The 12,801-nt window shown below is 35.9% G+C and overlaps 1 protein-coding gene across 1 annotated transcript in view; it reads left to right on the plus strand.

Moving 5' to 3' along the window:
* Nucleotides 1-3,771: 3,771 nt before the first annotated feature.
* The window catches only part of LOC122805918 (extracellular calcium-sensing receptor-like), a 177,221-nt gene continuing 168,191 nt past the window's right edge, over nucleotides 3,772-12,801 (plus strand). Inside the window, exons 1-2 of the mRNA XM_044076162.1 lie at nucleotides 3,772-3,845; nucleotides 5,228-5,519. Of these exons, the coding sequence (XP_043932097.1) occupies nucleotides 3,772-3,845; nucleotides 5,228-5,519 (366 nt within the window). The remainder of the gene's footprint in view (nucleotides 3,846-5,227; nucleotides 5,520-12,801) is intronic.

Below are 12,801 nucleotides of genomic sequence, written 5' to 3' on the forward strand. Positions count from 1 at the left end.
TAAAAAGAATGTACAGGTGAACATCTGTCAGAAATATGTAGGCATGAAGAGACTAATGCATTGTATAAGCATGTTAGAGCAACTGATGGCAATCACAATTTTAAGTTTGTTATTTTGCAAGTCCTCCCTGAAAAGATTAGAGGAGGTGACAAAGAATGAAGAGAATCAATGGATTGTTAGATTTAAAGCACAGATGTATCCAGGTTTGAATGAGGCATTTACTATTAAACCTATTTTAAAGGATTCAAGGGATAGAATTAAATAAATGTCTCTTTAAGACTTCAGTTAATGGATGGTTACATGATTGTTTTAATAAGTATATAAAGAAGTCTTTTATTTTCTGTTGTTGTTTGTTTGAAGAAGCTACAGTAGTGAAAGTGTAACTTGCAGTGTTTTAATAAAAGTTTTATTAACGTTTTTATACTGGTATTTATGGCAACTGATTACTTTGTTTTTAGCTACAGTGTTAATTTTTATAGTTATATCTGGTTTATCATAGAGGTGTAACTTACTTGACTGATTTGCATATTATACATCTTTGTTTTAAATACAACCAACATTCAGGCCAATTTTATAGAAGTTTGTCATGGTCATATGATACTTCAGTAACTGCAGTACTTCCAACTATCCATTTTCATCCCACAGTTTCTTATTTTTCTTTGTATTCCCCTTTTTTATTTTAATATACTCCTTTTTTCTATCACCTCCAGCCATATTGCTTAGTGGTCTGAAAAAGCCATCACAACTTTATCACCATCTGCTATCCTAAGCCTTGTGATAATACAGAATAATCAGTTTCAGATTCAAGTTTCCCATTCTATATGTCCATTGATTTTGTTCCACACAGCTAATTTACCAAATGTATCACTTCCTGTATTTTTTACATGTGTCCCTTTCTGTTCGCATCCTCTTAAATTACAATGAACATCCCGTGCAAATTATTATTTTCTTGTTAATGACCACATAGTCTATTATTTGATGAAACAGATTCTCTCTTTCCTTGATAGTTATATATGCATATGCTATAATTATATAAACATTGTTTCTCTATCTCACTTCTGCAACAGTTAGCCTACCCATCCATACCAACTTTACATTTAGTATTTTCAATATTTTATTTTCGCACAACAGAGCCACTCCAGAACAATGTACTCTTCCTAACTTCCCTATTGTATTGACCCCACAATTTTTTCTGTTTGGAGTCTTTTTTCACTGGTCAGGTATCTTGCATCCTGTTACAGAATAACATCTACGTCACATCACATTTAGCACACCATTCCATCATTGATCCTCACAATCAGATTTTTCACTGGCTAGAACGTAAAAAAAAATTAGTGTCAATCCCTTCTCCCGACCATTCTTCCTCCATGCACTGTCTTTCCTTCTGCAGTCTCTTATTTTCCTCTTTCATGATTTATGAAGCCTTTTGTTGTCCTTCCTTGTGTAGGTTTTCTTCCCTTTCCCTTTTTTTCATTATTTACTGTTTGCTCTTGCCAATTCATCTAACTGACTTTATTGCATTCACGGTCACACCCTCTTGCCGTATGCCGTTTCTCCCATCATTGATTACATTGTACCTTGTCACAATTATTAATCAAATGAGAAGAGCCCCAAAAATGAAACATGGTTTAGGTTGTCCAGCATATCGGTTGTAAGCATGTAAACATGCAAAGCAGATAACTGTAAAATTATGGGGTCTGTATTTCCTAATTAAAAAATAAAAAACAAAAAAAAAAAACAGGCATTCCAGACAGAACTTTTTACCTGTCTCACCTTCCAAATCAATCACCAGATAAAGTTTAGGTAGAGAGCCTGGTCCAGTTTTACATTATTTGACTATTATAAAGACTGGGCAAAGTCTATTACCCTTTATATCCATGCATGATGTAGATACCAGCTGTAGATCTTAAAGGCTTATGACACAGTCACTGTCAAACCCCCTGATACTTTATGTTCTTTTTCACAGCTGTGGAAATCCTCTGTTATAATTCAGATTCCAAAGTCAGCATCAGACAGTGCTTTGTCAAACTCACACCACATTACAATGTTCCCACATTGAACAAACGTCTAGAAAGACCTGTTGTACTACAGCTTGCAACCCATTTTAGTGCCTATAATATCCTCCTTCACTCCCAGCATGGTTTAAGACAGTGATACTATACTCAAATCACCATCTTCCCTCTGGATAATAATGTCTACCCTAGTGTGGAAAAAGTGGCCTTTACTGCAGCTATACTTGGAAAACGTATGAGTCATGTCACGTCATTTATCACCCTCTATTTGGGAAACTTTTATGCATAAGCAGCATGATATTCACCCAAGATATGTTAAATACAAAATCATTAAAATAATTGGAGATTTGTCAGGTTTCCTGAAAAATAATACAGACACTGTCAATGTGTTGTCTTCTGGAGAGGGACATACCCCATCAGTTCTACTTGCTCAATGCAGAAATTGTAAGATAAAAGGTGTATGCCATGACTATTAATTCAGCAGTGAGCCAGTTTTCAAGTTATTACAAAATTAAACTATTGAATATAAGAGCTGGGATCTCCTCAGTAAATATGGACTTCTATACTACCCCTCCCTGAGCATCTGCCTCCAATAGATACCTGCACAGGTCTTCAATTATCTTGATACAACAGATGGTTCAGCTGATGCATCTCTAGTATTCAATAAGAAAATCAACAGAGTGCTGTAAAGCTGTTTCTGTGTGACAAAGTTCTGCACAGAAGAATTCTATTATGGACTAGGGAAGGAAGCCTTATTACAAAGCTGTAAAATATGGACTCTCACATCTGACCTAAATTGTTAAATAAGAATATCTTTCAACTTTCATGAGCAAGGTCTGTCTTTTCCTGTTACAAGCCATTAAAACAGGATCATTATTGCTGAATCTTGTCTGGACAATATGCCTATCTATTTAAATGGGATCATCATTGCCAAATCTTCTCTGGGCCATATGCCTAGCCATCTACCCTCTATAGTACACTCATTCTAGCCATGGTAATTTATGCAGTTCTGAACCTAAACTATTTCTGATCTTTAAAATCCACTTTGTATTCCTTCTAGACCGCTCTTCAAACTCCAAGAAATCTATCACTCTTAATGCTCTGAGATTCTAATGAAATTCCATTCACAGGACTTTCTCATTTAATGCACCCTTTCCTTTGAATAATATCTGCCATAAGCTTCCTACCATCTCTTCTTTTAGAAAGCTTTTAAGGACCAATATAATCCAGCTGTAATGATACTGAGGTCACCCAATCTCAGTTCTTTTTCCTCTCTTCTGTCCTCCATAATATAATCCATTTGTGTAGCCATTGTACTTTGTATTCTTCAGGGATTCATGAAGCAGATGCAACTTTTCCATACTCATCTCATGCTCTGTCTGGAGCCCTTACCATCAATGAAGTATTCTTATTGGATCTTACATCTCTAATCCTAGGGCTTTTTTTTCTAAGCCAAACTTTAGCCCCATCATTTAACATATGTCTGGCTATTGACTATTTAGGAATCATTATAGACCCTCAATAGGGCTAGTCTTGCATTACTAATTTTATTGTACTTTTTTGAATAGTTGTAAAATTTAAAAAAGTAAACATAGCCATTTCCAATTCAAACACTTAGATACATCTGTAATGTTCCACTGAACTTTTTCCACTTGAACAGATTTCAGTTATATTTATAGCTGTTTTCCATATTAATGTTTATTCTAACTGAAGGTATATCATTGTCTTTTTGTCGGTTGTTTTTGTGGTTGCTTTCATTATGAATGATTCTGTGGAAATCATGTTTAAGAAAATCACAGAATACTTTCAGAGTGGTGGCTTCATCAAAGTAAGGTGATAAGACCGCTTCTCGCGTTCTTCTCAGATTGCTTTTTCAATGGGGAGTGATGAAGGCACACATTTATCCAAGATGCAGTTTTCAAGATGAAAGATTTATGAGCTGCCTTAAGGACTCATATATATGGGGAGTGATTTCTAAATATAGTTTTTATATATATGGAAACAGAAGTATTTTCTTTATTACTTTACTTTACTAGTAATGCTCTTTCTAAATGAATAATACATATATTCTCCACAGCCCACTGCATGAGAACAAATCTGCTGCCCAAAACACAAGGCATTATAAATTGTAGCAAATGCAGTTTTTGTGGCTCCTGTCAGGGTTCTCTGCAAATAATACAGACATTGTGTATTTATTGTCTTCTAGAAAGGGATGTGCCATATAAAAAATACCAATTGCTGTGTACAGAAATTCTACAAATTAATGGTGTATACCCTCACCGTTGCACAATGAGGTAGAAGAAATCCACATTGGCTTCTCTAGCTGGACTTAACAGAGCATTAAAGCCACATACACAAAGGCATGTCTATGGACTTCTCCAAATTTACCTGCTTCTAACCTAAAACAGAAATACATTACAACTTACTTCTGTGCACCTGGTTATGTTACGTTTCATAAACCATGTGTAAATGTAAACCCTAACTCAGTGATTGCTGTTGCAGGCAGAGAACCCATAGCTTCCTTTATAACCTAAAACATATTCATTCTGAGACCTCAAAAATCTTGTAGTGAGTCAATTTATCACAGGAGGTTCTTTCTAAAGTTACTCATAATATGTCATAAACATGAAAGGTTAAGTCAAATATGTATTGCTTTTGAATATTTGGAAGATAAACACCATTCTTTAGCTTTCATGCTTTATCACTTGTGGTAAGCACACCTGACGTTTCTTTTATATTTTACATTGATGGTATAGCTAATCATATGACAGCATACCACCTGTCAGTAGACATTGATGAATATATTTCTCTGTATTTTATACTATGAGTACAAACTAACGTCCAAATTAACAGGATATTCTTTTTTATCCCAATATGTTTTTTTGTGTTCTTCACTGTGGAATTTCAGATGGAGAATTTAAATTTAAGTAACTGCTTTATCTATATGTCACATGTATAGATGCTAAGGAAATTGTATGATTAGAAATCAATAATTAATGTACTGCTCTGTGTAATATATTATTCCCTGTTACATTTTCATCAATAGCTAAGCAAATTTGCATCCCTATAAAGGATATCTAAAAAGCATCAGGATTTGATAAAACTAATCATTTTAGATATTGATGAATTTCATTTTTAGAAACAAGTATGATATTATGTACTTCATTAACTTTTAAAGTTTCTGTACTATTATTTAGTTTTCTGTGTACTTACAGGCTTGATCCAGTCCCATATCAGGAAATGCTGACCCTTGTTTATGCCATTACTAAAATTAATGCTGATCATTCTCTCCTACCCAATATTACACTGGGATTCAAAGTCTTGGACTCTTGCTACTCCGAGGCCTTTGCTGTGGAGAATTCACTGCGTCTTTTGTCTGAGGGAGAAATAGTAGTTCCAAATTATAGCTGTGGAAGGCAAAAGAAACTGCTGATTGTTATAGCAGAGGACTTCTCAACACTGACTGTGCCAATAGCTAGGTTGCTGGGCATCTATAAATTTCCACAGGTGAGTGTTTATCTTAAAAAAAGAAAAATAACTCCCACCTCCAGAATCATACTATCTTCTCACAAATATGATGTTTTTGTTTACTTTTCAACATTAGTATATGTGACCTCTACGTAATTTATATATTAAATGGCTTTCTAAATATTTTACCATTGGGATATTTCCATAAGATCAGTTGCTACTTCATTTAGATGGACAATCCCTATGTAAAAGTCCTAGAATGCACTGACAGCCAGGGCTGGGTCCAGTACAAGGTGACTAAGGCAGCTGCCTAGGAGGGCTTGGTTCTATCTGGGGAGCCCTATAAATATTGGCATTAAAAATGCATTTGTTTTGCTGTAACATTTTTCTGTTTTGACTTTGACAACTTTAATGGCTTCTCTTTCACTTCCTCAAATGTGGAGCCAATGAGAGAGAGAGAGAGAGAGAGAGAGAGAGACGCAGGCTTCCTGAAGCTTGTCACAGCCAAACTGGCTGAATAGAGGACAAGCCTATAATTTATAACAAACACTGTCTTTTGGAAATGCTAGTACTATGCAGTGCCATAGAAAAGGCATTGATGGAGGTTAGTACTTGAGTATTTGAGTGTAAGCATGCTCGTGAATGTATTATACATCCGTGCAAGTATGCATATATGTGTATGCGTGCATTTGTCCCCTCGATCCCTTTGGTGGGACTTTCCCTCTTTCTTCTCCGATCTTGCAGAACATTCACAGATTTTGTCTTTGTCTTCACCTTTTGGATAGCATTGAAGATGCAGTCAATAACGCCAGTGATTCTCATTTCATACTTGTTATTTTTTTTCTAAAACATGCATATCAACGTATTTCAAATCTGTTGGACTGTAAACTTTCACTAGTGACTTTTTCATTTGGACCATGGGAATCTAGAGTGTTCATGGTGAGAAGTGGCAGGCTGAATGAAAATAATGTGAATACTCCATTTTTTCTTGTTTACATAATAGAGAAATATTAAAGGTGACCTGAGCTTGCAGCATGTGAAGGGGGACTCTTGTGTTCATTCCATGGGATTGTGCACACATCTCAACTGCCCAGAATTTTGCTGAATAGCAAGATTCTTGTCTCATAGTTTTAGTCTCTTTGTCATAAAGTTTGTGTTTTTTCTGGTAATTTATGAGGACTGTAGTCACTAAATAATGATAGACATTTGAGTTTCAGGCGTCACATCCTTGGGAAAATGCATATAAACATAAAACCTGTTATTCTAACAACTTTGTAAGTATATTACTGCAATATTTAAAACCTGTCCCTGATTTTGGGTATTCATGCTCCCATTATATTTGGCTTTGTCCCAAATTCTCGGTATAAGAGGGTGAGACATATATAATTGTGTGACTTGGAAGCTATCTTCTTTCAGAAGTCCCATCTCACTGTCTGGTAAATCAACAGCAGAGAAGTGTGCCGTTGGAGTCCTCAACCTCCCATCATTTTTCTTATAGTCAACTAATTAGTACATTGTCTACTGAATAAAAATGTAGAAATGGCTTGCAATTATGATGTGCAGCCTAATTATACAATGCAATAATGTACAACATTGATCTCCATGCTTCCATATAAATTATTGTGGCTCATTAACATGATAGAATGTGATATTCTAAATGGTGCGGATGTGTGTGTGTGTGAGAGAGACATTGGTATTTTAGTAGATTATTCATAGAGTAGTTGCTTTTCTTATTAATGACTGCACCTCTGATGTTTTGATTATACAGAGCAATGGAATAATTGATCAGAAAATATACAGTGTAACAGAATTTGTTTGAAACCATGTTTTAACAGTTGAGTCATTTTAAAATCTCAGAGGTAAACTGACATTGGCAACCTTCAAACACTGGACCCCACCCAGTTTGGGTTTGTGAAGGGCCGATCTTGTCTCCTGAACCTGATTGACTTCTTTGACTTAGTCTCCAGAGCCATGGACAAGGGTAAGGTGGTCCACACAGCCTATCTAGACCTTGCCAAGGCCTTTGACACCATCCCCCACTCTGGAATCATAGATAAACTTACTAAGTTGGGCATTAATCCCTATGTCACCCAATGGGTTGCTAAATGGCTTACTGATAGAACCCACACTGTAAAAGTAGCCGACTCCAACTCCAGCTCCAGACAAGTGACAAGTGGAGTACCTCAGGGTTCAGTCCTGGGGCCGCTCTTGGTTGGCATCTACTTCTCTGAAGTACAGGTCAACACTAAGGGACTCTGGCTAACAAAGTTTGCAGATGACTGCAAACTGGGAGCCATTATTGAATCCCCAAATGATGTGGATACTCTACAAAAGGGCCTTACAGAAACAGATGCTTGGTGCCAGAGCCATGGGCTCAAGCTCAATGCCAAGAAATGTATTGTTATCCCCTTTGGGAAAAAACATGTATCCATGAATTACCATATAGGTGGCAGTACACTAAACACAGAAAGTGTGATAAGAGACTTAGGGACACAGGTGGACAGTGGTCTCACTTTCGATAACCACATCGCCACAACAGTCAGGAAATCCTTCTATGTGGCACACCTCATCATGAAGGGCTTTTCATCCAGAAAAAGGAGGTCATTGTCCCACTGTACTCATCCCTCATTAGACCCATTATAGAATACAATGCCCCATTTGGTATGTACCTTTCAAGACATCTGCAACAACTGGAAAGGCCTCAGAAATACCTCACTAAAAGAATCACAGGCCTAAAGCAGATGCCCTATGCTGACCGCCTTAAAAAACTCCAGCTATACTCTGTCACATATCGTCTACTCAGAGGCGATCTCTGCTTAACATACAAGGCCATGTCAAACCCAGAGCTGTTGGACATGCTACACTTAAAGAAATCCCAATCCCTCAGAGCTACATGCTCCAGGGATCTAAACCTTGTCATCACAATAAACAAAACATGCTGGAGGGATAGGTTCTTGACCCAGAGACTCCCCAGACTCTGGAATAGATTGCCCATACATGTCAAGCAGAGTGCCTCTTTGGACCTCCTCAAGAGGAACCTTGACGATTGGATGGGAGAAAGGAAATTCACCCCAGGGATCATGTCAGTCGCCCTGCTAGACAGGGGTCCAGGAAAGTAAATAATGTGGGAAGAAATAGCCAGGGAATTGTTATGGCTAGGCTTGTATAGGCCCTAGGGCTGATAGCCTAGTACCAACCTATGAACCTATGAACCTATGAATACAACACAATGAATGTCATCTTGTCATTTCCAATATATTGCACTACTTTTATGGTCTATCCAATTTTGAGAAAATTACTGTTTGTTACGCAAGTGAGGTGTGAGCATTTTGTGGTTATGCAGACATTTGTTATTATTCATCCAGGATCTAGTAAATTATTTGCATTTTTTTCCTGCCTTGTCTGACAGTTATAATTTTTACCAAGCAATAAGCACCCTGTGTAATAATAAATAAATATGTACATTCTGTCATTGGCTAGCAAGCTTCCTTGTTAAAACCCATCAAGTATCGGTAATATAACAAAATTGTTTGTACAGAATGAAATTGCATCTGCAAAGTAGGGTGTAAACATTTCGACTGATAAAAAAATTCATCCATTCATTTCTTAATCAAGTGAGTGAAGAGATCCTGGGGACTTTTTTGAGTCATGTTTTGCATTTTATGCAAAAGCATCAGGAAAGTAAAGTGTACAAAGTTGCATAAAAACAATTAATATTGGGATGCAATTCAGAGTAAGATCAATATGTATTTGGTATTTTAGTACAAATAAACCAAAGATACAACTTGACTGTAGTAATGTTTAATTTGTGGCTTAATTCTATTGAAAAGTAATTTTTGTCATGTCATTAGCATATCACCAAGGTTGTAGCAATGCAGTTTAAGCAGTGGATAGTAGTCAGTGTTGGAGACATGCACAATGGATTTTTTTTCTTTCTCAAAGTATGTTGATTAGAGGGTGTTGCCAGGGGTGGTTCGATATATTCCAGCTCTGCTGAGATTTCACCAAACTATTTAGTTTGTGGATTACAACCTCAATAGGATGAGTGCCTCGACTGTACAACTAGCTGCATAAGAGATAGTTGTATGTCAAAACTCTAGAGAGCAATTAAAATGGAATCGGCATAAAACATTTACAGAGGGAAATAAACTTTGGAAGTCTGAACTCAAGGGACAATTAAGTCAGCAACATATAATGTCATTGTGGTTAGATGCATGGGAATGTTACTGATGGATGTTTAACTGCTACTCAATTCAAAGTTTTCATAACTGTTTATCTTGTTAATTTAATCACCGTTTTTATTAGCCTACATACAGCTATAATATACTTGGCACTGGGTTGGGAAATGCCATGTAGTTAATTCAGGGTGCCAGCTTATACATAACTGCTGTTTTCAAGTTGTTCTAGTGTAAGTTCAAGAAAACATAAATGTATGTGGAAACAAGAATGCTTGAATGAGTTTGTAGTGCTGAAGGCAGTTCTGAGATTTACTAAAGTTATAAGTAAAAAAGTATTGAAAAACTGTAGGCTCTGCTTGTTTGAACAGTGTTTTATGGTAATTTGTCAGAGATGGATAAACAATTTGATATTGGTATGGGTAGCTACCCAGTGACCCATATATCCATAATCTGACTGTGCAAACAACATATGCATTAATAATTTTTGTGGTATACAGATGAGTGAACGAAAGTACATACTTTTGATATTAGTCTGTGCAAGGTTTATACCAAGCTGTATAGGACAATGCAACAAATCTTTGGGCATACAGACAATAGCACTTAGCACAAAACTATGCCACCCACATAAAGTTCTGTTTCTTTCTTTATTTTAAGTTTACTTGTCTTCTAGTTCAAGTATTAGTCTTCTAGTTGTAGTAGTATTAATAGTATCATCACTTCCTTTTTACCTTCAACCTTCTTACTTACCTCGTTCAAGAGTACAGATCAAGCCACTCAAACACCATGTAAAGTACAGCCTAATTTCCATTTTTCTCTATTTCAGACACACAGTAAAATGGACAAAGAAATGTGTTAGGCTGCCATATAGGCTGTTATGAGATTTGGGTATTTCTTCCACTTTAATATTACCATCAGGCTACATGCTACAACTCACTTTCTAAAAATTGCATAGCAAAGGTCATAGCTCCAGATTACAATTCTTTTATTTTCTTAGTTACTTCGAACCTTGTGCTGATTTCTCACAAAATTTTTGTCTTAGGGAAAAGTCATGAAAATGTTACATAGTTTTGGTAAACAAAATACTGATGTATTGGTGTTTCTACAACCAGGTATGCCTGATTACTAACTTGTGACTATTAGGTAATTGTGCAAACATGTTATGGGTACCTCTTCTGTCCGGGAATGACCACAGCTAGGCCATGATTCATAAAGGAGAGTTATATTAACATGTGAAGGCCACAAATAAGCCTAAGCAAATTAACTCTTAATGAGCTGCAAATGTAAAATGATGTAAAACACCAGGCGCTAATGAAGTGTCCTTTCAGCCATTTGTGATTCATAGTCAAACTTCTACACCTTCTGGAGAGACATTGTACATAGTGAAATTGTACCTATCATATCAACTTTGCAATTTGCTAAAATGCTTGTTGACCCTGTAAATATATTTCAGTTTTATATTATTTGTCTTGATCCCTTGTTCTCTATCATTATTGCACATTGCCACAGTCACACACACACACACACACACACACACACACACACACACACACACACACACACACACACACACACACAAAACAACCCATCAGTTAAATAACATAACAATGAAACCAAGCCTGTCATTCTCAGAAAAAAAAAGTTACATGACATAACCCCTATAATGATATAGACATGCAGAGTCCAGCCAAGTAAAGTTGCATTGTAGCAATGCTTGCACTATTATGAATAGTCACAATAATACAGAAAACAATATGTTAAAAAATCCATTCTTTCTATACCCCCTAACATGTCTTGTAATTATAATACTTCTTTCTTGCCCTTTACCATTGCTAAAATTGGGTTCTCATATCCCCCTAAAGCACTGGATGAGTAACTAGGAACCATTATTTTTAACTTTGAAAATCAAGTCTTGGACACAATGTATTTCTTCCTTGATTGAAAAAAATAAATGCCTGTTTTTCCTTGCTAAGGATTTCCTGTCATGCCAAATTCTCACAGTAACATTTTTCTGTAACTCCAAGTCAATGCAAGTGCACTTCTGAAATTCTTTTACATTTTAATTCTGCCATGGCTATATGCAGAATTTCACAAATATCATTTAATTCTTCTGATAACTCCATTGTGTCTCTGTTAAACATGTGCTACTCAGTTTATCTGTTGTGATAAATTCCTTGTCTGGTATGTTTTTTTCTTGCAGATCATACTCCTGTAGAGTAACATCTTCTGCTATCCCAGAGGTAACTTGTACAGATACCTTGTGAATGAAGTTTGCAAGGGTTTATGATACTTTTCTAAATAAACATCTTTACCACAAACATTAATGTAATTTCTCATACTCCTAGACAATTGCTAACAAATTTCTATTACGCACGTTTATGTCATTTGCACACCTGGAAAATTTCTTCACCTACAAGCACATACATATTTTCTTGTCGAACCATAACTCCTTTGAAATTCTAACTGGTGCCTACTACACTACAGAGGGCTTATTCACTTCATAGTATTTTATATAGGTATTTAAATAGCTATTGTGTGTTCATAACTCCTCTCAGAGGATACATCTTGCTCTATCAACTTTCTCTGAGGCATATTTATATCTCACATATTACGTGCAAATATTGGTACACAATGAATTAATCAGAAATGCATGCAGAGATTGCCTGATTTTGGCTTTTACATTTATGCATCTGCTCTAATTTTTTCCTCATAATGTTTCAGTCCCCCTTATATTAGAATGTGAGAGATCTATTATTGGCATTTGTCTCTAATTTTACATTTTTAATTAACTTGTGTTATGCTGTTATAATGCACATAAAAGCCATTATCAGTCTTTTGCTTCTTGTGTTTTACCACACAATAACAAATCATCTGTTATGTTTAAAACATGTTTAGACATTCAACTACAGTAACAGCTCTTTGGATGACCTTTTGCACTGATGAAATACCAGACTGTGAAATATCTGATCATTCCCAAGTTTGTACTAAATGCAAAAAATGGAGTTTCTATCCTGCAACATTTCTGTCAGCATTTCTGGTTTCACCTCATTACTGAAAAGAACTTAACAGCTGATATTGCCAAGATTAATTTTTATGCTGTAAGAAGTGGGTAATTTTTTTCTTTAACAACTTAATTCAATAGTTTT

Source organism: Protopterus annectens, chromosome 7.part0 (assembly GCF_019279795.1).
Source record: "Protopterus annectens isolate FY-2018-M chromosome 7.part0, PAN1.0, whole genome shotgun sequence".
Taxonomy (NCBI): domain Eukaryota; kingdom Metazoa; phylum Chordata; order Ceratodontiformes; family Protopteridae; genus Protopterus; species Protopterus annectens.